Source organism: Portunus trituberculatus, chromosome 45 (assembly GCF_017591435.1).
Source record: "Portunus trituberculatus isolate SZX2019 chromosome 45, ASM1759143v1, whole genome shotgun sequence".
Classification (NCBI taxonomy): domain Eukaryota; kingdom Metazoa; phylum Arthropoda; class Malacostraca; order Decapoda; family Portunidae; genus Portunus; species Portunus trituberculatus.
This window is the reverse complement of record NC_059299.1, coordinates 12,848,355-12,876,062: the sequence shown is the minus strand read 5'-3', so window position 1 is coordinate 12,876,062 and position 27,708 is coordinate 12,848,355. Positions and strand designations below refer to the sequence as shown.

At 38.4% G+C, this 27,708-nt stretch overlaps 1 protein-coding gene across 1 annotated transcript; it reads left to right on the top strand.

Moving 5' to 3' along the window:
• The first annotated feature begins 134 nt into the window (after positions 1–134).
• Positions 135–27,422, top strand: LOC123519403. The gene is made up of 19 exons (XM_045280683.1): positions 135–397; positions 1,843–1,956; positions 2,324–2,569; positions 2,989–3,078; positions 3,373–3,482; positions 3,991–4,100; positions 4,844–4,956; positions 5,391–5,529; positions 6,133–6,296; positions 6,554–6,711; positions 7,197–7,336; positions 10,641–10,757; positions 12,242–12,374; positions 13,022–13,191; positions 14,439–14,905; positions 15,001–15,308; positions 15,446–16,697; positions 19,882–20,060; positions 20,329–27,422. Exons 2-19 carry the CDS (start codon positions 1,858–1,860, stop codon positions 20,447–20,449), a joined length of 4,116 nt encoding a protein of 1,371 aa, XP_045136618.1. The 5' UTR covers positions 135–397; positions 1,843–1,857; the 3' UTR covers positions 20,450–27,422.
• Positions 27,423–27,708: the final 286 nt, after the last annotated feature.

The following is a 27,708-nucleotide window of genomic DNA, read 5'->3' as shown; positions in this document are numbered from 1 at the left end:
ACGTGTTATGGTGAAGTGCGAAGTTGGCAGTACTGCAGGAGGTGGGCAAGGTTTGTTTACATGTTTATATTTTCCCACAGTTGTCATCCCTCGTCCCGCCGTCACTCTCCAGAACTACTTATAGAGGTGGGGAGTGATCTATGGCACCTTGTGTTGATGGGGAAGTGTGTGCCAAACTGTGCAGAACGCCAGTATTGCCATCGACACGTACAGTTTCTTAAGGAGGCGTGTGGGAAATTTGTCTTGTTGCAGCAGGAGACAGGAAACTGTGCTGCTTACCCAGATAGGCAGGGTAACGGAAGTCATTCTATCGGCGTTATGTGATTGGTTATAATGGGAAATAGGACCAACCGTCAAGGCTAACGTTTTATGTGAGATTCTGCCTTTAATTCATGAAGTAAGTGTGTAACAGTTTACCCCGTAAAGTGTGATGTTCTTGTTCATTGTTTACCTCACTTCTTTCTGTCTTCATACCGTCCCATCACTTCGGAACGGGCAGTATTGCTAGTGGATATTGATAAATTTACAGCTCTACTTAATTCCTTCCAGATTAATGTAAACAAAGGTGTCTGAGATGTGAGGATAGAATGGTGAGTAGCCATGAGAGTGAAATTACAACAAACAGCTCTCTCATGATTTCAAGTCAAAAAGTCTAAGAAGACAAATGACCATGTTTGACAAATAAATTTTTACCCAATCAATAAAGCACAGACCCTTTATTTGCATTGGAAACAAGATTGAAAGTGAGGGGATGGAGAGACAAGAGCCAAAGTAGCTGTAAGGTAGTGGCGTAGTGATAGGGGGGTGAGCAGGGCATATGCCCTGGGCAGATTACTTGGAGTGTTGATGTTTAGACTTATTTTAGGGTGTAAAATTGAGGCACACAAAATTTTGATTTAAAATTCATATATTTGTAGCAATATATATGTTTACATAATTAACAAGTCTATTATACCCAATCTTACATTTTTATTACTTTTTGGGGGAACATTTTCAGGTTTCACCCCATGTAAACTTATCTCTCACTATGGTACTGCCATGAGGGACCTTGTGTGTTTGGCGAATACTTGAGGAAGTCCGAGGAACGGTGTTTAGGTTGTGCTTCTTGATTTGTGAATTTGTGCAGCTTGTACAGATGTATGTACAGAGATTCTAGATTGTTCTCAATGTTCTCATATCAAAGACAAGTCCTCCATGCAACACAACTCATCCCTTTATTGTGTGTCTGGATGCTTTGCCAGTCAGCATACAGCTCAGGAGAGGCTCGGCTGTGTGCTTACTGGGTGAGACACTCTCCACCATATTGTCTGCATTCTGTATTGCAAATAGACTATGCACATCTGAAGATTCTCCCAGTTTTTTGTTTATTAATTTATTTATTTTGTATTATTATTTTTATTTATTTATATATTTTTTTTCAAGCTTGTATTATGTTTATAACTTGCATTATACTGACAAGGCAATTACTGGCTTCCAGGGTGTACTAGGATGGTCTATAAGATCATTGCTTTCGACATCTTAATAGTCTCTCAGGAGATGCAGTGTGTTCGTTTGGAGATTATTAAGTGGTGTTGAATATTTTTCAGAATGTTCCTCACCAATTTATTATAGGAGGATCAAGAGAAGATTGTAAAGTTGTCTGAGGCTGATTGTTTGAATTAGTAGTCCTCAAGAATAATGAAATATATTCATGTAAACAAAAAGATAACATTGAAAAGATATATCCTTCTGTTATTATTAAAGAGGATTCTATGACAAATATTTATTAAGAAATACAAAATTACAAATCTTCTGTTTCACTGCTACATATTTGATTAATGTGACAATGATTTGTGTTGGCAGCTGTAGCTTCATGTGATGGGGGATGTGGAGGGGGATGAGTTGGAGGCTGTGCGGAGCATCCTGGTGGAGGTGCAGCTTGGTCAGTTCTTCACTCGTGTTAGGGATGATCTTCAGGTGAGTGTCTGGCTGGGTTGCTCAGGGGTTGTGGCTTTTGCTTCACATTGATATTGTTGATGTATTTTGGCATTATATATAAAGATGAATGTAAGATTGAAGAACACATAGGTGAAAAGGAATTAAAATCCTGCATGGTTTGATATAAGGAAGATTTAAGTAAGCTATCAGTGTCATGCACCACATTTATGGTTATAAAGATTAGTGTATTTGAAAAGCACATTAGATATAAAAGTTTATCTTGCATTCATTGTGGCAGCAATTATTCTTCCCAAAATCATTAAGTATGAATGTGTTTTATATCATCATTAATGCAGTAATTGTTTCACCTTAATCCCTAATGTTCACTGCCGCACCTTCTTCACAGGTGACGCGACTCAGCCACTTTGAATATGTCCAGCTGGAGGACCTTGAGCGCATTGGCCTTGGCAAGCCTGCTGCCCGTCGCTTACTGGAGGCAGTCAAGAAGCGACGCACTGCAGCATGGATGAAGAGCTTGGTGTCCCGGATCCTTCCCTCCACCACGGGCTCTTCCAGTCAGGGAAAAACCAAGGCATCTGCTGCATCAGATGACTCACACACACTAGGCCTCACCTGCCTCATTCCTGAACAGGTGAGTGAAGCCAGTGATGAAATCTCCTTCTGAATGTTAAAATGTAATTAGTTCACAACAGTTTTTTAAAGAATACAAAATAAAATGTGTCATTTGGCTTTTATATCACAGTTTCGTACCCTGGAAGATACCCACTTCATAATATAGAAATAATATAAAAAGATGTGGCGAACAGTTCATAATGAAACCTTCAGATAGATTGATGCCATATGTATATTGATGATGTGGTGCCTTAAGATATTTATATCCAGTCTGTCAATATGTAACTTCAATGAAAATTTAACAAATTTTGCTAAACTGTAATGCATGACTGGAGCTTACTTACGTATGTAAATTTATAACATTTCTTCTGAAACAGTGCTGATCATGTTGATAGGGATGACTTATATGGGTAGTAATGATACTATTGTGTGTGGCAGGAACTTACTTTGGGCCAGAAGATTGGAGATGGCAGCTTCGGGGTTGTTAAGAAGGCTCAGTGGACAGGTTCAGGAGGCCAAATGAAGGAGGTATGTGTCTGAGGGCTTGAGGAAAGTATTGCATATTAAAGAATGTCACAGATATTGTGTTATGATTGATGTGTGTTTTATGTCTTGCATCCACTTTTTATTGTCTTTCTAAATTATTACAAGAATTTGAATTACTTCAGATGATAAGCTGAGGTGCACAAAATATGTTAGTAGTCAGAAAACAGGGAAAATCTTGTGTTGAGTCCAGCAAGCTGTAAGTTGTTTAGAGTTATATAGAGAAACAATTATTTATTGAGATTAGTTTCGTGCTAACTGTTCCTGGTGTGATGATAGGTTGCGGTGAAGATACTGAAGCAAGATGTCCTCCATGTGCCAGGGACACTAGACGACTTCATCAAGGAGGTGCAGGCCATGCATCAGCTGTCCCACTCCAACCTTATCCTGTGAGTGTTGCCAGAACTAACTGACACTTCGTTGTGAGATGTTTGTCAATCCAGTGAGTGGTTCCATGGTTGAGGTAGTTATGGAATGATGTGTAGTTCACAGTTTATGACTTTGGGTAAGATATTATTTGAGATTTCACTGCTTTTTAACTATTCAAATTTTAGTTAATCATCAGATTGTCAGCTTTAAGTGAGATATTCACTGTAATTCCTGTATATTGACTGATTTCTCATTTCTATTGATCATTCCTTTCCTATGGTTTGTAATAGCATTAAAAGTGTGAATAATGTGTCGGTGAGTGTGTGGTGGCTTGTCTTAGCCACCTTGTGTGGGGATTACTGGTCTGGTATATAGATAGATTGATAGTTTAATAATACAATGAATGTAAAGAACAGTTTCACCATATAAAACTGTGAATTATGAGTTGAAACAAAATTTCCTCATAGAAGGATGTGACTTTAAAACTCTTGAATTTATATGAAACCTTGATATTTGTCTTACCAACAGACTGTTTGGTATTGTCCTTTCCAACCCTCTGATGATGGTGACAGAGCTGGCACCTCTTGGCTCACTCCTCGACTACCTCCGCAAACAGCTTTGCCACGTCTCAGTCTTGAGTGAGTCAAAGAAGCTGTCCCATCTCTACTCAGTCACTCTCTTCTGCCACTACCTAGTGATCCTGTTGTTGCAGCACTTTAGACTCAGAATCAATCCATCAATCATTCAGTCATTCACTTAATCAATCAATTGGTCAGTCAGTCAACTAACCATCTAATCTCATTCTATATATTTTTTTTATTAAAATCTTATGTTTCGTCCTTATTCATTACTTTTTTTATCTGCCTACTCAATCACATTATTCTTCTGTTTTCCCTCTTCTCTTTTCATTCCCTCATTAATTTGTTATTGATTACTGTCTCTTCGTGTCCTTTCATGCATTTTATCTTTCATTCCTAAGCTACTCAGCCATGCGTCTCCCTCAGTGAATTTTCTCCCATCAGTCTTATAGCTGCCTTCTCTTATCATCAAGCTGTCATTCATGACACCCATAGTATCTCTTGTATTACAAGATGACTTTGCCATGGCAGCATTTCATCAAACTTTTTCATAACATGACTACTCCCATTACAAGATATCTTTGTTGTGGCATGATTCACTACATTTCTTCAGACCAAATCAGTGGTGTCATCATTACTACTCCTGATTGCTCATGATAGATTTTGTATAAACTTCCTACTTGTATTAAGTTCCATCATGCTTCCATACTACATTGTTTCTACTGTTCTTGACAGATTTATGAAGGTGTTTTGGGTATTTCTCTTTTCATGAAATAAGATGGATAATTTCTCCTTCCCTACAGCTCTGTGTAACTACTCTGTACAAATAGCCAATGGGATGAAGTATCTGGAGAGCCGGCGCTTTATACACCGTGACCTGGCTGCTCGGAACGTTCTCATGGCCTCAGTGGATAAGGTGAGCTTGCTGTCTGGGAAGTGTAATGAGGTGTAGAATATACCTGCCATTCACTTTTAATTTTGAAAAGTGACTGAAGCTGACTAAAGAGAACCACAACCACCATCACCTTCCTCTCTGTCACCTCCCTTCCTCCTTATCTGTCAGAGATAAGGAACAAGGGAAAGGAAGGGAAGAGCAAAAGAGAGAGAGAGAGAGAGATGATGCATTGAAGGGATTAACAAGAAATAGAACTAACAGGACTACATTTGCTTCACAAACATTATACTGTTAACTGTTACAAGAAATGTATAATGTTTGTAATAAAGCAAATTTTATCCAGTTTGGTAGTTCTACTTGTTATTATCCAGTTCATTAGTTCTACTTGTTTTTAATCCCTTCAAAGTATCATTGTACTGGGCCATCTGTGAATGTATGATATTTTCCTCTGACAGCTGAAGATTGGTGACTTTGGCTTGATGCGAGCACTGCCCCAGCAGGAGGATTGTTATGTCATGAGTGAGCAGAAGAAGGTCCCGTTCCCATGGTGCGCTCCTGAGTCCCTTAAGAGCAAGCATTTCTCACATGCCTCAGGTAAGTGTGTATGTGTTCAGGTGTCCTCATCTGAATGTGATTGATTAATGCCAGAGCCATTAGGACCACTGTTATTTATCTTGTTTCATTGGTAAAAGTGCAAGATCATCATCTTATTAAGATTATTGGCCAGCACTACATTTTGCACTACACTTTCACCATTCATGAGCTAATTGAATATATATATATATATATATATATATATATATATATATATATATATATATATATATATATATATATATATATATATATATATACTATTTTTAGCATTAAAAGGACACTTATTGTTGAGTAAATATTAATTCTCAATAAAAAGTGAGGTGTGGGTAGAAATTAGACAGAGAGAGGACTGATGATGGTAGAGGCAAGAAAACTCTACAACTGAGAATAAAGTTTTTCTCTCTCTCTCTCTCTCTCTCTCTCTCTCTCTCTCTCTCTCTCTCTCTCTCTCTCTCTCTCTCTCTCTCTCTCTCTCTCTCTCTCTCTGTTGGACTGATTGATGTATGCAGATTAAAGAACGGTGTGTGAAAAGAATTATTGATGTTAGAATTATTAGACTGAGTTACAAAAGGCTCATTTATAGTGTGTGTGTGCTTTCAGATGTATGGATGTATGGGGTGACACTGTGGGAGATGTTTTCCTTTGGTGAGGACCCATGGGCAGGGCTCAATGGACAGCAGATACTGAGGAAGATTGACCAGGAAGGGGAGCGCCTCACCTGCCCTGCTGCCTGCCCTGCTGACATCTATACCTTGCTTCTGGAGGTCAGTTTGATTTTCTTTAATTTTCTGTGTTTCTTTTCTTATGCTTATTTATTTACTCTGTTTCACCTCTTGTAGTATGAATAGTGAGAGTCAGTGACTCTTGAAATTTGTGCTTTTTTGTTGTAAGACAGGAGCTGATGATCTATATTTAAAGTCAGACACCAACATACATACTACAGACTTCTACACTTAAAGAAACCCTTCTTGGTGAGCCACAGACCCACACTTAACTAACCAAGGAGCACTACCCTTTCCAGTGCTGGGCGCAGGACCCGTCATCAAGACCAACCTTTGGCCAGGTGTACCAGCGGGTGTCTGCCATCATGCCAGACACACTGAAGGTGGTGCAGGTGTGGGAGGAGGAGGGTGGCCTGGGTGTGCAGGTCAATGATGTTGTTGCTGTTATTGATGGAAGGTGAGTCAGTAGTCATTTGTTCAATGAATGTCTTATTAAGCATTGTATTTTTTATTTATTACTTTATTTATTTTGTCTATTTATTTTTTATAATCTTGATTTATGATTGCATTTCATTTCTTAAAACCTTCTGGTAGATCTAAATTTCAGGAAAAAGGATCAATATAGACTTTCATTTTTCTTTATTTTATGTTGTAGTTCCTGACTGATAATTTTTTAGAATTTTTTATTTGTGAATGTGAATATATATTCATAGTCTGAAAGGACTGTTATTTTATTTCTTTGTAGTTTAAGAATTATAAACCATGTATTGTCAGGGAATAGCAGAATACTTAATTTCCTTATTACAACCAAAAGTTTATGGAATTACTTGTCCCATGGTAAAAATTATTTTTCAAGGGCATAGTTGTGTGAGTCATGATGCAACAGCCAAAGCAGGACAGGACAAGTGGTGCAGTGTGACATGTGTTGTAATGTTTTGACAGAGCGGAGGACTACTGGTGGAAGGGCCAGAACCAAAGGACCTTCTGTATTGGCAAGTTTCCACGCTGCATAACAAATCCACGGAGACCACTTGCCAACCAGGACATCAGCAAGCCTCTGGACCATTCCTTCATTCACACAGGTAGAGAGAGAGAGAGAGTTGTGATACAGTAATACAGTAATATTCCGCTTAGCGAACAGGATAGGGGGTGTCAAAGCTGTTCGTAGAGTGGAAATTCGTTAAGCGGACGTAATTTTCCCATAGGAAATAATGGAAATAGGGGGGATGCATTCTGGGCTGGTCCCCAACATACCACATGGGTTAAAAAAAATATATATACAGTAAGGTCTCGGTTTACGTCAGAGTTACCTTCCTGAAACATGACATAAGTTGATTATGTACGTAACTCGAGTTTCTGTACATTTCAAAGCATATTATCGAGTTTTCAAGCAATCATTGTTTATGGTCATTCAGGTAAGTAAAAGGTTATATTGTTATATTATTTACAACTGTGTAGGAATATGAAACACAAGCTTGTTTTTGTTGTTGATTAGGGCCGCAAACGCGAAGGGCTGCAGGTTACCGAGAGGGGTGGACGCCTTGAGGCCGCCAGGAGGGTGGGCAGGTCGAATGTTGTGACGCCCAGGGCGGACAGCTGGAGGCGTAGTGCAGTGCGGTGGGAGTAGAAGCGTGGGCAGTGGAGCAGGAAATGCAATAGGAAAGGGCAATAGGGATCAGCAGACAGGCACAGACGGTGCAAGTGAGCTGCGAGTGTCGTGTGGCCCAGGCGAAGGCTCCGGAGTTGTTATTGTTGTGATGGGTGCGCGAGCCCTCAAGGTCGTCAACCTCCCGTTGTCATGGTAACGGGGTTCCCATTTTCTTCTTCCCTCCCTCACACACAGCTGCTGCCTCCCTTCTCATGTATTTTAATTATGTCCTCTTTTTCTTGTAGCGTAATGGTTTTCCTTTTCTTAGCATCACTGCTGTCACTAAGGAGTTTTTTCTTTGGTGCCATTGAGCAAGATACTAAGAACTTGAGTCAGTAAACGCAGAAGTAGGATAACACTTGTCAGGGGCGACAGTGTGGTGGAACTGAGGCAGGGTGTTATTGTATTCAAGCGTGAGGCGGGCCAAGATTGTATTAGACTAAGTATAATACATCTTGAGGTGGGCGGTGTGGCGGGTAACCACTAGTGACGCCTGGCAGACAACAATAACAATAAATCCTGCGCTTTACGATTTATAAATTTTCAATTTTTTTAATCTTAAATTGCCTTATAGTGGACTGACGTAACTACGAGTTTGACATAACTCGAGACCGACGTAACCCGGAACCTTACTGTATATGTATATTTCTATTAGCTTTTTACAAACCTTGCCCCCAAGAAAGAATTGTTTTGTAATGCATAAAGTGAAATCTTACATGAAATACCAAAAAATAAAGCAGAGATAAATTACTAATGAAATACCGTATTTCACTAGTAATTCACTATCACTCACTGTGACGGAGTCCAGGTTATCCTCATGGCATGAGCATATATGAATACTAACATATGATATCCATTATAGCAGGCAATAGAGGAGTGGAAACAAATGTAATATCGTGGTGAAAGACAACATGCAAAGCTAAAAAGGTCACAAGAAGAAGAAGAAGCGGCCAAGTCGCCGGAGTCTCCGCCATCTGTGGCCGATCCCATCATCTCTGCTTTATTTTTTTGGTATTCCATGTAAGATTTCACTTTATGCATTACAAAACAATCCTTTCTTGGGGGCAAGGTTTGTAAAAAGCTAATAGAAATGTTGTTTTGTGAACATAAATGCATATATAAGACAGTAACATCACCTCCAGAGGTGGTGTTCCCAGCAACCTCAGAGCAACCTCGTCACCGTCCCTTCAAGTGTTCATGGAAGCCATTTCATGGCAGGAGGTTGCTCTGAGGTTAAAGAATCTTGGATCCAGCTCCAGGAGCACTAGAGACAGGCGGGGAGCCAGACAATCACAGCGAAGCTGCCTCGTTCAGTTCCTCACCTGGCAAATTCAAACCCAGAAAATTCACTAAAACGGATGTGGTTGTACGTTATGCGGACTTTTTGGTCTAACTTTATATAGTACATTAAACCGGAAATTCGTTAGACGAACGTTCGTTAAGCGGAGTATTACTGTACCTCGAGATACGAGCACTCCAACATACAATTTTTTTTATATATGACAAAAAATTTCATATAATTTATGCCTCAAAATATGAAGATATTTTTAAGATACAAGTTGCCATCGGTAGGTGGCGCAGCGATTGCTTGGCAACCCATGTCCACCCGAACATTCAGCCCGCGTTGTGTATCATTGTTCATCCTTTGTGCATGTATGTGTCTGTGCTCCTCAGTGTATTTTTTCTTCAGTTTTGTGAACTCAAGACTCACTATCGCTCCCATCATCCATCGTGGGAGTTGGTGACACAGTGACGTATAGCATATGTTTACTCCTGATGAGTGTTGCCAGCTCACAAGCAAAGAAAATGGGAAGAAATTAGCCAAAATATAGCTATAAAAAGCCTAAACGTCTATCGACATGCCCCATAGTCTTGCGTGATGAACATTTATCGACGTGTCCCGAGTTTTGTGGTTTGAGTTGTTATTTTTGGCAATATAGTACATTTATATCATGCATACAATAAACATTGTATTTATCTTATATTAAATCTATATTTGTTTGGTATTTAAATCATGTTAATTTTTTTGGGGGGTAAATTAGTTTCACAAGAATGAATTAATTCTATTTCCATTAATTTTTATGGAAAATTTATTTGATATACAATTTTTTTTATATATAATGATCATCAAGGAAACGAATTAAATTCGTGTGTCGAGGTACCACTGTATATGTAAATAGTTTAGTGATGTAGGGAATGAAGAGAGGAGGAACACAGTGGCAAAAATTATGGTATGGGAACAGAAATGAATACTGAGTAGAGAGAAAGAATGGGAGACAGATAAATCAAAACACATGTGAATTGATAGAAATTAATGGCTACTTATCGTACTGCAAAGATTCCTTTTGTCATGGTGTTATAGTCTTTTTACATGCTTTGGCTATTAATGATTTCTTGAACTAGCATGCCAAAAGAAACAGATAGGAACTCATTTGTTATAACCAGCTTTTGAGGGTATAAATGGTAACTGTAGTCTTGTAATTGATAATAGGGTACATTTTTCTGTTTAGAAATTATTTTTATATAACCAGACGACTCCTAAACAAGATAAAAAAAAGTGATAAATCAAACAGGGAAATTGATTTTACATTTGCATTAACTTTTTATTATTCCTTTAAATATTCAGTAAATTCATATAAAGGAGGCAAGTAGGAAAGCTTAGAAAGAATGCAACATACATTACATTGACCTCTGAATGAAGAATACAGTGCTTGATTGCATCTAATCTGTTCGTCCAGGTCATGGAGGCATTCGTGGCAAGACATGGGGGAGTCCAGCCTTCATTGACCCCATGTACCTTGGCAACCCCATGCAGCCCCAGGACAAGATGGGCTCTTTTGCTTCACGCAGAGACAGTAAGTGGCTGGGTGTGGTGTGTTAAGCTGGTGTTGGGCAAGTACTCATGTCCTTCCCTCTTGAACTCTTCAGTCATTCCCAGCTTGTTGGTTATCCTGGAGTGAGGGACAGTCTGCTTGTACACTCTTTACCCATAATGGAAGAATATTGTCACTGTTTAAAGATAAATAAATTGGCTAGAGGTATTGAACTGAGATTTTCCTGATCTCTATTTTCATTCTCTTTTAAGTTTTTTTTTTTTTTTTTTTTTTTTTACGTTAAGGCTTATAGCGCCTGTAGGCACACTTGAAGAGTGTATTGGAAGCGCTGTTCAGCTTCCGCCCATTAATGGTGCAGGCAATTTTATTTATATCATCCCCGAAGCTCATCTTGGGTGTAACCACCTAGAGTCTGGGTATCATGGTGACATGTAGGTAACTTTAAACCACTCGACAAATGGCAAAGTGTTTAAGGCTGTATGTGGTGGGATTTGAACCTATGTGTGGACATCTGCCCGATCCCATGCTCACCACTTTATCCACTATGCCACCGCCTCCCCAACCTAGCATAGATAGACAGGTTGTGTTAGGTACATATTCTTACTTCTGTATTTGTATTTAATTATCTGTTTCTGATCAGGCTAACCATATCAAAATTATAATTTGGCATGTGCTTAGATTATGTGTTTATATGCACTGCTATTCTTTCTGAATTTATGGGTTTTTGCTTCTTGCATTCCATTTGTTCATTAAGTATGCTGTGATCATGTGGGAAGAATACTGTACTGCCAGTATATTTCATGTGCATAGGGAACTGCAACTGAAACTGACAATGAGGAGACTGTTTGCCCTCTCTTTAGTGTCTTTTGTTGTTGTTATTATTATTATTATTATTATTGTTGTTGTTGTTGCCAGGTTGTTGTTCTAAAGGAGGGTCCAGTTGTTGTTATTATCATTATTATTATTATTATTATTATTATTATTATTATTATTAATATTGTTATTATTATTAATGTTATTATTATTATTATTGTTATTGTTATTATTATCATTATTTTTATTATTATTATTATTATTATTATTATTATTATTATTATTATTATTGTTATGTTTTTTTTGCCTATAATGCCTGTAGGCATACTTGAAGAGTATATGTGGGTAGCGCTATTCAGCTTCCATCCATTAGTGGCGCTGGCAATTTTACTAATAGTGGTACCCATATTAGGGGCCATATCACCACCCAAGCGCATCTTTGGTGTAACCACCTAGAACTTGGGTATCATGATGACATGTAGGTAACTTTAAACCACTCGACAAATGGCATAGCTTCAAAGCAGTATGTGATGGGATTCGAACCTATGCCTGGAATCTGCTTGATCCCACGCACACCACCTTATCCACTATGTCACCACCTCCCTAATCAGTACTACAGCTTTGAAGACTCTTGAGATTACCATTGTGTATTTCTCAGTAGTAAATGCTTACCTTAGTCACTCTCCCAACAGAGCCTCAGTCCCTGCGGCTCAGACATGGACAACAGCGACAGTTCAACTATGGCCGATTGGTCAATGAAAAGGGCCCTGAAGATTCACCTCGTGCACAAACCCTGAAGAACCCCAAGAAGGCCTCTAAGGGCAGGTCAGTGGTTTATATTCCAGTACATGTAAAGTGAGTTGGCTGAAGAGATTCCTACCATACCATATGCTATCTTTCATATTCTTCCATTTCTAACTTACTCCATCATAGGCTGATGCTGGCCTGGGTAGCTTCTAACCATTAGCCTATGGCCATTCTTTCCTCTAAGGGATGGGGATTTACAGATGCAGCAGTGATTTTTCTCTTAAAGATGGGTTGGTTCCTGTGAGTGAATGTCAAGAGTATCAAGTTTAATTTAACTTTGGATTTTCAGAAGTCGTGTTTTAGGAAGTGGCACGGTAATCCTCTATTGGGGCTCTCAGGTCCCTGTGTGGCCTCTGTGTCATCTCTGACTTTGTACTCAGTGATGAGCACAGATTTGGATAGTCATGGTGTGAGAATTGCTAGCTTTGATTCTTGGACATGAGACAACTTTGTCCAACCAACAGTTGAGCTGTGGTTGTTGCTTCAGGAACTAGAGCATCAATCCCTGTTGTCTGGGGTTATTGTGCTCACTATCAACCCAGTTTGTTTCCTTGCTCTTCTTTTTTTAAGGCAGCTGGCTGTTACACCGCTAAACCTTTTCATAGCTACTGTAATATGTGATGTCTTAGTATTGATTGATTATAATGTTACTTTGATTTCCTCAGAGATGAGATCCTGATTGACCTCTCAGAGAGTGGTCACCAGAGGTCCCACTCCTTCACAGACCTTCGGCCAGGTGGTATAGGGGAAGTTAATGGACAGCTGAGAGGAAGCCTGTCTTCCCTGTATGACCCAGTGTCCTCAGCCTTCCCAGAGTACTGCAACATTGACCCAAGTGAGTGCCCAGCCCACTCTTGTAAAAGTTTCAATCTCAGTATTTTTACTGACAGTTTGGAAAAGAAAGAAAAGTTGATATTTCAAGGGAATTTCTCTTTACTATCAAAATATAGACTAAGGCAGTATTGTAATATTGATGATCTTTCTGCAGTGGTTAAAGCTATTATCACAAAGTCTCAGGTCATTAATTTAAAACAATTTAACAATTTTGTGTCTTACCTCAATTTTAACTAGATGTTATTGTAGTTCTCAAGAATTATCATAATTTAAGTGATAGTTTAACAAGGATTTTGTGCCATAATGGAAAGTAACACCTATGAAAACCCAACTATAGTCAAACCACGCTCTGGAGTCACTTTGGGTGGGGTCGGAAAAGGGGACTTCCCAGCTACAGCGTTGCCAAATCTCTCCCAGTACTATGGCAATTAAAAAGGATTAGAGATCGCCTGACCCTTTTAATCCTACACCACCCCACCACCTCTCTCTCTCTCTCTCTCTCTCTCTCTCTCTCTCTCTCTCTCTCTCTCTCTCTCTCTCTCTCTCTCTCTCTCTCTCTCTCTCTCTCTCTCTCTCTCTCTCTCTCTCTGCATAATTTTGTAGAAAAGGGTAAAGAAAACTCCCAAAAAACTTCTAAATAATATAACATACCTATTCTGCTTTCGACTTATTTTCCACACCACCACTGAGGTATAAGTCAAGGTTCTAGGAAGTAGTTATATACATTGTATATAAGTTCCTTCTCTCGGCTGTGTATTGGTCCACCACGATTCGTGATGCTTCCTTCCATCTTGCTGGGTGGGTGGCCAGGTGATGAATGAATGACCCTGACCCACCTTAATCCCCGACCCCTGACCTGCCTGCCTTCCCAGACCTACCTGACAACCCCGCAAAATAGCGTTGCCACGTGTCGTGCTATTTATGTATGTATACTAATTGTTATTATCTATATTACAATACTAGTGCATTCATAACACTACAAACCCTTATTGAATCTAAAAAAGTATTTAATGGGAAATAAAACATAAGACTAATTAGTAAATAGGTGACGAATGACACAAAGTGATGTGTGTTGGGGCTGATTTGGCATAGTGGCGAGCCGGGGATTTACTGCAGTGTCCACACCCAAAGTGACTCCAGAGCGTGGTTTGACTATAGTTATCCCCCATGTCTTTTGAAAATAATGCTAGCAAGTGTGAACACTTGAAAAATGTATTTGAAATTAAGGCATTGATCTTCATTGTGCAGGAGGAGAAGGTAACCAGTGCCTCTATATGAACCTGACCAACAGCTCCCCAGCCATTGCAGCAAACCCCGACACGTCATCTCACTGGTCTCCTAGCCGTCACAGGAAGCAAGGTGGCCCTCTCCCAAACCAGGTGTATAACCAACTTCAGGAGGCCAGAAATCAGGTGTTTCATGAGCACAGTGAGCTCCCACAGCCTGACTTCTCTGTTTCTGCTGGTGGGGATGTGGATGAGTTCAGCAATAACTCTGACTTCTCTGATGATTGGGATGATGAACAGAATGACTCTCGAGGGAATTATGCACTAGAAAACATCCATGAAGTAAGCTCACAGTACCAAAATACAGAACCAGTTGGCAGTGGTGGTGTTAGTGGTATGAAGGAGAGTGCCAAGAAGCAGGATTATTATACTAATGTTGGTGAGGACCCTTTGACACATCTCATGTCAGGTGTTATGACGAACCTCCTCTAGACACATCTCAGGAGGAAAAGAGCAGTAGTGATGGAATTACAGATCAGGCTTCAGCAGTGAACAGAATTTCTCAGCAGAATGTCCCCTCCCAGCCACACTCTGGGTCCACCAGTTTTACTCGTGCAGTATCAGAGGATAAGACCAGGCTTCCAGTAAATGTTTCAAGTAACTACCAGACAAATAGACCAGCACCCAGCCCAAATGTGCCATCTGGAGGGGCATCCTACTTGACCTCAGGAAGGACAGAACCCAGTCACTCGTTAGGGACAAGTGCCTCCACCACTTCCTTGGCCAGCAAGTCGGTGAGCTCTTCACGTTGTAGCTCAAAGCCATCCAAAACCCTTAACTGCTCCACAGACCTGCAGTGGCAAGGCACTCCAGAAAGCAGAAATGAAGATAGGTTAAGTGAACAGATTGGTCAAATGTGGATAACTAATATAGCACAGCCTGAAAAAATGAACACTACATTGTCTCATTCAGCACCACAGAGCTCTAATATGCCTCCTGTAAGAGATCTGGTCCCTTTTACTAACCCAGTCTCCTCTCCTCCTCCTCCTCCTCTTTCTCCTCTTCAATGTCATCATCTTTAGTGTTGTCCTCATCCAACTGGAGCAACAGGCAGTCTGTTGGAAATGTTCCAAACAGGTATCCAGAAGTTGCCTTGCCTAGTGTAGCAAGAGAGGGTGCCCAGGTGACTCTCCACATGTCAGGCAGTGCTTTGTCTCCCCAGCTAGCTCTGCCATCACCACTCACACCTACTGTAGCATCCAGTCTTCCCAAACTCGATCCATCCTTCATAGCTGAGTTGGAAAAGACACTAGGGAAAGATCAAGCCTCAGCTAACACATTCATGGACAGGAACATGAAGGTCAACAATGTACAGAGTATATCATCCTTGCCTGGTACAGTTCCTGCCCTTCCACCACCTCAGCAGCCAAGCACAAGCAGACAGTCTAGCTCAAGACAAAACTTCAGCACTGCAATGCAGCAGCAAACACCTACTAGTTCTACTACTGCTACTACTACCATCGCCGCCGCCACCACCACCACCACCACCACCACCACCACCACCACCACCACCACCACCACCACCACCACCATAACCAACAGTGCCTTCTCAGACTTGGACGTCCTCAGCTCCTCTCGCACTCTTGGTCTCGCCTCCAGCCACAACATTGACACCAGTCAGTATTTCCGCAAAAATCCTACTACTCAGTCTCTCCAGCCATCAAGAAGCTCAGGTATGATGGTACAGTCTTCTCAGCTTGCAGCACATCAAGGAGGCTTTGCACCTCATAGGCTGTCTGGGATGCTGTGGGGCACTGTAGAGGGTAGCAAGCCAACACCAGCCATCTCCAACATGAGTAATGTAGCTGGAGGGATGCAGATGAGTTATGAGTGGCAGCAGAAGCAACAGTATCTTCACCATCAACAGCAGTACCTTCACAATCAGCAACAGCAGCAGCAGCAGCAGTACCTCCATAATCAACAGCAACAGCAACAATTTTATCTCCAGAGTCACCAACAGCAACATCACCAGTACCTGCAAAATCACCACCACCAACAGCAGCACCAATACCAACAACAACAACAACAACAACAACAACAACAACAGATGGCACAGTTTAATCAACAGACAGCAGCCTCTTCTTGTCCTTCCATCAATTTTCCACCACTGTCCAGAATACCTCATTCATCTCAGCCCACTCAGGAGTCATCCCCATCCCAAGGCACCATATTACAGCCAACTCTTGTCCTCAACCCTCAAGTCACCGTCAACTACAACCAGGTTAGTGAATCTCCACATCTGTTTCTAACAAGATGCTCACTAACTACCTTTTTATATAGCAGACTATACATGTACTCTATTTATTAGAGAAAAAGAGAAAGAGAGAGAGAGGGAGAGAGATGGCTACAGATCATATTCTCGTGTAAGGAACATTTGCTTTTCACCATTCTAGGTAATCACAATAATATATAAAAAAAACTTCAGTCACAGAAGTTTGATAATATTTGTATGAGTTTCTAATGAATATATTTTGGAGAAAAATGTTAGTTTATTATTTTTTTTTTAATATTAAAATATTAATATACTTGTATTCTATTATTGATTAGTTAGATAGGAATACCTGCTTGCTTTCAAGAACCTCTATGTTGCTTACTGAGTAGAAAGTGTTAACATTAACGTCTTGTCATTGCTGCCACTAATTCTGAAATCTTCATCTTGCATTTAACATTATCACTATAACCTTAACACTCAACACCATTTTTCTAATTCAGACTCTTAATTTAAATCATTGTGCCAAATATGTCGATACCATCACTCCATCTCCCTTGAAACCAGTGTGTCATTACTCATTCATCACCTATACTCTCTCCATATTTTAGTGTTTTCCATATGGACATCTGTTTCTTCCTTTGAATCACTGTTAGCAAAGTGTTATTTCAATTTCTCCCAGTGCTTCTTTGTACATACATATACTAGAAGCACCTCAGTCCAGCTTTTGCAGCAATTCTACTTTCTTAATTGCTTCTATCTTGTTTGCATTTTTTGGTACAGTTTTCACTTTCTCATTGTTTTGAAGTAATAATGAGTGAAAGGTCACAGATAAAAAAATCAGAGGAAAAGAAATATCTGCTCAGCATTAGTTACACACTTTGTTTGCAGAGCACCAAATGGATTGGTGATTCAGTGGAGAATTGATCACACTGTCAAAATTGCTCCTTAGTTTACTTACTCTATTTTCTATCCCATATTATTATTCCATTGAGAACAAAAATCATTTGTCATTGCTATACAAAAAAAGGCTGATAATTCATAAAATGTATTAGTATTAGAAAACTCACTGGTAGACTTTTGCAATTGCACATAGAGTATGTTTTGGTACTCTGTTATCACCACTCAGTATTCTTCTTTTCCTGATTTTTAATCTATTTTTATTCTAACATATTCTACATACAACTGAATGATAATAAATTGTCATAATGGCTCCATATAGATGTTGATAATTCATAATACAGTGGTGCCTTGTGATAACGGAATGACCTAATCTAACCAATTTTTTTTTACCATTATGGCAGCTTTTTTTCCCACAAATCCATAGATTCTGAGTGGCCATGTAGACGAATACACGTCATGATAAACAACCTAAAAAAGGCACGCTAGATACCATTGTCACTTGTTTTCTTTGTCAGTGATATACAAAACTTGTAATAAAGTGAAGAGTGGCAACTGCTTCCCTGTGGGAGTCACCAGATTGAAACTCATTGTGATTTGTGGTCCCGGGCTAATTGGACCTACAGCCTGCCGAAGTGAAATGCTAGTTGTGCATTTCTGTTTGATTGTTGTTGGGGAAGTGAGGATAATGACACTGCCAGACTGAGAGAGAGAGAGAGAGAGAGAGAGAGAGAGAGAGAGAGAGAGAGACAGAGACACGTAGCTGACTAAAGTGCAGACGGCAAACACCTACAAACAAAAACTCTCCAATCCTTTGATTTTGTCTTCATTTATCGGTCTTTGGAGGTCTACAATTCAATTTCTTTTTTCTTTTGACTTAGGACAATTTAGTATGAAGTAGACTAGGTTTTCTTCTTGTAGATAACATAATGAGCAAATTGTTTCATCAGTGCAGTAGCAAATGCACTGTAAACAACATCACCTGATCTCTCTCTCTCTCTCTCTCTCTCTCTCTCTCTCTCTCTCTCTCTCTCTCTCTCTCTCTCTCTCTCTCTCTCTCTCTCTCTCTCTCTCTCTCTCCAAGAAGTACTTGTTTACGTTGCAGATTACTGCCATAGATTGTCTGTGAGTGTGGCCATATAGCAATTTTGCAGCAGGGCAGTACTCTATAGCAAGACTGCATAAGGTGCAATCCTGCAAGGCATCAAGCATGTGGTAGTGTCACCCTTTCCTGTTAAGATGTCATGTTTAGGATGGGGAAACACTTTTCTGTAGAGAACACACATTAGTTTTTATCTCAATGGCGATATGGAACAAAAGGTAGAAGGATTTCAGAAGTAATTTTGGGAACACACTATTTTACATAGAAAACAAGGAGAGAAAGAAGGAAAGAGACATGTTAAGGAGGTGGAGTGGCGTTCAAGAAAGAAGACAAGCCTGTGACCTATGAATAGGTGGCAATAGTGTGGAGGTAGTCTACTCTGACTCTGATGATTCCTTGTTTTCCTCCCCTCCTTTGTCATCTCAGCAAAGTCCTTCAGGCAGCCATTAAATGTTTGTTAAAGATGCCACTGGACCACATGGGAATTGGCCATTACATGAAACAGGAATCTATATCTTTTAATTCATCTATTCTTGGTAAGACCAATTTTTATTACTGTACACTTCTGAAACAATAATGAACTCTTTTATTTGAACAATGAATGTAGAATAAGACAGATAAAATTATCAAAAAAATTCTGTGCATTATTTAAAGAGAATAAACTAACTAAAAAGAGAAGGCGTGTTTAAGGGTCTCACAGACAAACCGTTCTCAGTAACGGACAATTTGTGGTAACGGACAGCCTCTCACCCCCACATTGTCCACTATCGCGAGGCATCACCATATGTATATATCAAATACCTGGTAGATGTTTTGATGTCCTCTTCTCATTATATTTTGTGCAGACAAGAGCAGTAGTACTGTGTATTCAGTTATAGGAAAACTGTCTTTTATTCTTGTGTCAAGAAGTGTGGCAACAGTACTTGATATTTTTCCTCTTTAGTTAATGTCACTTGGGTAAGAGTTGTCTAGTATTTATACTGATGTGTGCTCTGGTAACTAAGTCTGGCAATCATTTAGACATTTGGTGACATCCAGCACTGTGACATTTTGTATTTTCTTTTTCTGGCTCTTTTATCCGATAACTTGTCTTTCACATTATATATTTTCCAAGTGCATTGCTAGTTCTTTTTACACAATTTCTTCTTGATTCTTGTGCTTGACTGACTGCTTGTTGCTTATGGTAAGTTACAGGTGGTGTGTGGTGGTGGTGGTAGTGGTGAGAGCAAGGGGGCCAAGGGTGAGGCGCTAGTGTACCGCATCACTGCCGTGGTGCCGGGAACCTCGGAGGCCGCAGCACGGCAGGCCCTGCATGTGGCCTGTGGGGATTACCTGGGGGCTGTTCAGTACCTCAAGGTGGAAAAACTGTACAGGTCAGGTTTGGTGCTTTTTGTTTACCTGCTGCTACAAAACTGTGGTGTCGGCTTGCAGCACTTGCTTGTACAAATGTGTTTGTTTCTTTGTCCCTGTTCTTGCTTTTCTTCCAAAACTGAGCATTCTAACAAAAATAAGATTTTAACCAAATAGAGACAATATTCAGGGAAAGAACTTAAAAACAGTTTTGTGATTCACTTGTAGAGGAAAGCATGAGGATTATTAGATAATGAAAGATTTTTTATTGAAATGTTTTGTGTTTCACAGGTTAGGAGTTGTCAATAAAGACAAATGTAAGGAAGTGTTAGAAGCCAACAGCTGGGAACTGGAACGCTCAGCCTCGGCCCTGCTTGACCTGTATCCTGATGTTGAGTCTCCAAAGGTTTAACCACTCCCAAGGAGGACATTCCCTTCTCTCCTGCTGTAGTATGTATTATGCTAGAAAATACTAACATGTTTGTATCAAGAAACATGTCCAGGCTGTGATATCCATAGGAACAAAGGTGTTAGTGTTTTGAATTGCAGTTGGTTTCTTAATTTTTTTTTCACAGCCATCCCATCTGACAAAAAGTGAGTGTGCTGGGTTAGGGGTGGGTTTGGAGTTACTCTCCTTATGGCTTGAGTCTGTGCTGGATTAGCAGTGGGTTCAGAGTTACCCTTAAGGCTCTTGTAGTGAGCAAATAGAGTTGGCTATAGCCAGACTTGTACCTTTTTTCTCTGTGAATAATAGACTATTGCGATGCTTATTAAGATGAAACTATTTTCATACAGAAGCAGTAGTTTGCTGTGCAAGTTTTGTCATGAGGATATGTATGTACTTGTTTCTATTATCTGAGTCCCAATTTTATCATACTGTTTTTACCTGTTATTTCTATGGAAGATGTTATCAGTATTTAGTGTAGAGCTGTATGTGCATTGAGCATAATGATTCCAAGCATTGGTAAAGATTACACATGATATGCCCTTTGGTGGCATCATTCATATTTTGCAGTGGTAAAAGAAGGTGGTTGTCTCCAAATTTTATCCCAATAAGCAGGAATGTTGTATGATTCACTCACAAAAGATGCTTTAATACGTTGATATCAAATGTGTGTGTGTGTGTGTGTGTGTGTGTGTGTGTGTGTGTGTGTGTGTGTGTGTGTGTGTGTGTGTGTGTGTAGTGTTCTAAAGATCTGGACTGTGTGTATGAGATGCTTTGGGTGCTGCAGACCCTCTTGGCAATGATATTACAAGACACAAAGAAGGGTGTGATAAATTTAGTATATATGATACATGGAAATGCTAATAGTTAAGTTATGGTTTATGAAGTATAGCACAAGTTATCTTTGAATTACCATAAGTAAGTAGTGTTATAAAAGTATAATAAATGAAAGTTTATTGGCCACAAGTTAGTGATAGAAACTGACACAGATTTAACATAGACCTATATACGTTCTTTTGATTTCAATTAGTAATTAGATGTATTCATGGTGAAGTGGTACATGAGCTAATTGAGGTGAATTTGCTGGTATAGACTCGTATGGACTGAGCAGCAAGGTTAGGGTTACTTAAGTGTTGAGTTTTTATTGAACCTAACCACATCATATCTAATTGTAAAAAGCTATAGAACTTCATAATGTTTGTTCTTAGTTGTAATAATATGATGACTGTGTGAGTTGCAGTATATATAATCTAAATGACCATGTAAATTCACTGACATCAGCTGCAATGTACTTTAATAGATACAATTTGAACTCAATTATTAGAACTGAATTTAATTAAAATTGTATATATCAAAGTAAATTGGAGCTGATGTCAGTGAATTTATATGATTATTTACATTATATATACTGCAATACACACAGTCATTATATTACAACTAAGAACAAACATTGTTATGAAGTTCTATAGCTTTTTACAATTAGATTTGATGTATTTAGCATGTCATATGAAAGTTGCTTTCTTTATATATCATGTACTTTTAATGATATATTCAAGAGCATTTTTTCTGTTCCTTTCAATTTTATATTAGGAAAAATTTAGGCTACTCAAAAGAATATCAGTTGTAATGAATTTTAATTAAATTCAGATTGAAAAGCTCATGAATTTAATTAAAGTGGAGTTGAACATTTATAATTTTCTTAAGTAAATGAGGATTGATTAATTATGTTATGATGTTGATTTCAAATTTAATTGCATTTATGAAAACCAGTTGACCCCAACCCCACTTAGCAGTTGTTGTAGTAAGAGAGCTGCGGGTTAGACTGAATTTAGTATTACTGCAGGGCATAGTGGCAGATGTCCCCAACTTTAATTCCTTCTGTCATTCCGTGATGCCTCACTTCCTTCATGGGTGTTCCTTTAGGGTGTGGCCTTGGCAGAAGAGTCTTCACCTTTCCCTATCCAAAACATTCCTTCCTTGCTTTTAGTTGACTATCACTTGAAACAAGGCTTGTCAATTTTCCACACTTGGATATAGAAGGTATTAGCAGTATGATTTGACGGTAATTGAGTTGTGTATCAAGTGTGTACTTAAAATTGATGCAATATTAAAATTTGTTGCAATGTGATCGAAAAAACAATTCAAATTAATGGATTAGTCTATTTGTTTATTGGTGTTTCAGTTCACGTGAATGCATAATTGTTAGTTGGAGCTGTTTTAGAATCTTGACAGAAAGTGTATGCTTATTCATATTTTACTAATCCTTTAAATTGTTCAGTTCATACATTACATTAGAGAATCAGCAAGTCAGACACAGGGGAGGCAAGCATGTCCTACTCCCCCCCCCCCCAATCTCTCTCTCTCTCTCTCTCTCTCTCTCTCTCTCTCTCTCTCTCTCTCTCTCTCTCTCTCTCTCTCTCTCTCTCTCTCTCTCTCTCTCTCTCTCTCTCTCTCTCTCTCTCTCTCTCTCTCTCTCTCATTTTTTATCCAGTATTCATGATCTTATGTTAGCATAAATTTAGTGGTTCCTTGTAAGTAACTTAGTTGCCTCTAGTTCTGCTTAATGTAAAATAGCTTTCCTGGTCAAGGTTATTGTTACAGTTTAATATATCAAAACAAAGTAGGAAATCTAGATGGAAGTATACCTCTCCTTGTCTCCTCCCAGCAGACTTTCATTATATCCAATTATTTGAACACTTTTGTCTCTTTTTCTGCATAATATTTTTTTAAGATTGGTGTGTATGGTTGTTGGTGTGTCATAGGTAAGGTCCAGCTCAGTGGTTGTCTGGTACATAATGATATAAAGGGCCAAGGAATTTAAGAAGTAACAGTATTCAATGGTGCCTCACATTCTTGTGCAAGCCAAGAGGCTATTGCAAGATAACTGCTTTTCGCCTGTAGCATTTTGTCAAATATTGTATCACATCAATGAATGGGGCAATTGTACCTAAGGTGTGAGGTACTATACATCAAATAGATCAAATATGTCAGCCTATCATCTGATGATGTATATACTGAAAAGGCAAGTTGTTGAGTTTCCAAGGTTTACACGGAAACTTTTACAATAAGATACTTGGATGAATTATATTTATGTGTGGAGGAAATGAAACTTATTTAAAAAAAAAAAAAAAAAAACTAGGATGTCTGGTCAAGAATAGAATCACATTGTGGTGTAGTCAAGAGGTATTTGACAGGAATGACAAGGCATAACCTTATTCACAGTTCCAATAAATAGGTTGTGAAGTCTCACAGGTGTGACTAGAAATTTGGCGTGTTCATTTAGGCAGCTGGCTACTTTCTTTATTTATTTATTTCTGTTTTTTTCTTTTTGATTGATTGTTACATTATACAAAGTGTAGGATGTTGAACTATGGCCCTGAAGATTACCTATTTCAGTCTAAGTTTTATTATACCAGTGAGGATGAAACGTGCTTACTTAAGGAGGCCAGATGAATCAAGATTCATTATCAGCAAAAATTAAAATGAATGATGTGCAGCATTGTAGGATCATCAGTCTTCCCACTTCCTGAAAGCTTTCTTGCCAAAGTGAAGTTCTCTTAATGAGTATCTCTGTGCCAGATCAACAGTTCCATTCAGACTTTGTCATGACAGAAATATAATTATCTAGACTAGAGGTCCAACCATGTGAGTTTCAAGTTTTTTTTATCTTAAAATAACCCATGACAAGTTTGTTTGGTAATGATTTTACTCAAACATATTTGAGTGGCTAAAACCTAAATCATTGGGATGATTCTGTTGATTAGCATGAAATCAAATTCAAGAAGATTAGCAGCTATGCAAGTCTGTTTCAGGGCTAAGAATTGTATTCCACTGCCAGATACAGGCACATCAGATACAATTAAGACTGGAGAAACAGTGTGGGAGCATCTTGTTATGTGATGTTACCAGAAAAGAAAAGGTGATATGTTAGACTAATACTTAATAGGTGTTTATTTGTATATTCATATTTCTAGCAGAGTTCTGTGTATATTTTCTTATTTGACTTTGTCTTTAACTTTTATCACTATTATTCCATGGCGTTATAAGGTCATAAAATATGCATTTTTATTCTGTATGTCTACTTCTTACCTTCCCTCATGCAGCAAGGCATAAATACTGAATTTGTAGGGATTTTTGCAAGTGTGCAGTGCACCAGTCATTCTTATGATCAACATTTATTTGAATCTTTTGGGAATGGCTTTATGAATGGGCTTCATTGGCTTAAAAAAACTATTTCTTATTTAGATTACTATTATTATTTCTAATCAATTTTCCATTTTGCTGCCATTGAATGATCTCCCAGATACATTAAAAAAAAAAAAAAGTAGTCCCACTGTCCACCATCCTAGGTATCACATCTTAGACTCTTAACAGTGTTTCATATCAATGTAGAATGACATAAGATAACAGCTATGTAAGGTAACCAGAGATGACCCAAAGACTGTTATCAGCTAGGCCAGTTTCACTTCATATCAGTCATTCATATGTGTTAGTATGGAACTGTGAATGGCTATTGCATTGCTTTCATCTTTCCACTGTAATTTGTTTAGGATGTGTGTCTGGTCTGAAGAGAATCTCATTGAAATTTATTGATATTAAACATATTTATGTAATTAGTTATAATTCTCTACTTACCAAATATGTATGCAGTCTTGCTGAGGGACATATAAGTTTAAAAGTTCATGTATTTATATTTGTTGATTTAAGAGTTATTTAGTTCAATAATTTATCAGTCAATAGTGATGGAAAAGATTTTTCTTGCAATTTGATGTTTGCACAAAAGTCTGCTTGGTTTCTTTATGCACAATTCTTATCACACCAGTGTTACCAGCAGTGTTGGTTTTCCTGTTCAGCTTGCCATTGTCAGTGCCTTGGTGTGCATCCTGGCTGTAGTGGTGTACCCAAGCACACAGGATAAGGTGGTGGTCACACAGTTCCTTGTAAACATTGCCTTCCAGCTAATAGCAGTGATGATGTACAGAATGAATGTGTCAATTCTTACCTTTGTTACTGAGAAGCAGTGTGGGGTGGGGAGAAGATACACTGTAGATGAATGTAATGAGAGACTTGTGATAATACCTATTTCTTAGAAAAGTTATAAAACTATATATTCACTTGCTTTCTTTATCCTTTGCATATATCATTCCTCTCATTTTGTCACATCTCAACCTCTTACTTGATATCTCATAAAAAAATAGCTAAAAAATAGATTAAATGTTCCTATTTTTAAAAGGAGCATTTACTTGCACTGTTACTTGGAGCTTCATGACGACCACCACAGCTTACCAATCAAAGTGGAACATTGAAACACTAAGCTGTTGGTTTTAGTGATATATATAAAAGCTACCAATGCAATATTAGATGATGGGATTTTACTAGATTTAATAGCATCACTACCCTTGGCTTAGTTTGAAAGATTTTCAGGCTTTTATTTAGAAAAGCAAGTACGTAAGTTTACTCATATGTACTAAAATATGTTATGTTATTTCATTCCTCCCCTGTCATTCTACTTTCATCTTTAACCTTCATCCCATCCTTTTTCTTGTCATTACTCATCTTCCGTATTCCTTTCACAAGTGACAAGAATGCCTTAGTGATGCATCAGTGCAACTCTCATTCTGGTAATGGTGACACGCATTCATATTTACTGCGTGATACATCTTTCAGGGAAACAAATAGTAGACTTTTAATGGATGCTTTTCTAGTATTAACAGTACAATGAACAAATGTTGCATAGAGATTTAGATATGCCTTTAGAAGATTTTTGGTAGTGTGATTCAAGGTACCTGTGCAAGTTGTCCAGCATCAGTTTGGTTCCAGTTGTGACGTCTCAATCTGTTCTGATGGTTTGATTTGTACCCAGACCAATGATCATGTTTGCATACCTGAAGGAATGAATGTCAGTTTCTTTCCCACCACACAATGTTATTGACTTTAACTCTCAGTAGATATGTGGCTTGAAACATGCTTAGTTAAGGCTTTTGGAATCTGATGGTGAGGGAAACTTTAGGGCTTGTAAATGTTGAGAAAATTATACAAGTTTAACTCTTAAAAATCATGACCTTACTGTGATCTGTTTGGCTGTCAGCTTTTTTTGTCTTTTAATATTTATTATCAATGTATTTGTCTTCCTGCCATTGGTTTAGTTCATCAAGGAATTCCTTGGTTTGGGAATGCCATGGCACAGTATAGGCACACTATAATGGTTTTGTTATATATATATTCCTTGAAGGGATGAAACCAAATGCTATATGTACTTAATTCTGTTCATTTGAAAGGTTATATGAAGTTGTTTTTTCTTTCTGGTACAACTTTATGGGTTTAGTGTGTAAGGAAGGTTCCAGAACCAACTCCTTCAGTCATATTTATTTACCGTCACATGACTTCCACTATTTAGGACATTGATGGCAGTGAAGCAAGTGATAAGTTATTCCATGATATTACTCATGTCCACCTAAAAATTTAGTTTAACAATAGTTGAGTTTTACAGTTTTCAGTACAGAAATACAATGTAGGAGTGCATGTTTTCTTGAGGATAAAGTAGATTATGTTCAACTTTACAGAAATTCAGTGGTACAACATGTTTACCTACTCTAGATGGTAATCAGATCTGTTCACCTTATAGTTGTGGAGACCCTATATATTTTGTAACCAACGATTAATGTTGCTTTAGTAACACTAATTTTAAGCTTAAGAACTCAATATTGTGAGCTTTTGTTATCCAATCATTTGTTCTTTAGTATGATTTCAGTAACTTTAAGTATGGTTGTTCCCTTCTAAGGGCTTTCAACACAATTTTAAGTCATTGTTGCATATTGTTTTTTTGCATGAATGAAATTGTGCAATCCTTATTTGGATGTGCAAACTGTTGTATTGTATGTTAGTATATTTATATTGTAGTTCTTTGTTCAAAGCTGGAAATATGAAGGATACCACAAAATTCTAGTCATATCTTTTAACCTTTTTATTTTCTAGCTTCATCTAAACTCCTAAACCATAAACACAAATGATATCTTGCACACTGTCTCAGTGCATGACAGTGCCATGGTGGTGGTGGTGGTGGTGGTGGTGGAGTACTCACATGTAGTTATTGGTGAGAGTTCTCATTTTGCAAAAGAAGAAGGCATTCCTTGTATCACTCTGTAAATTAAAGCAATCTTCTTTGCTTGCATGAGTGAAAAGAAAAGAAAAGAAAAAAAAAAAAAAAAAAAAAAAAAAAAAATATA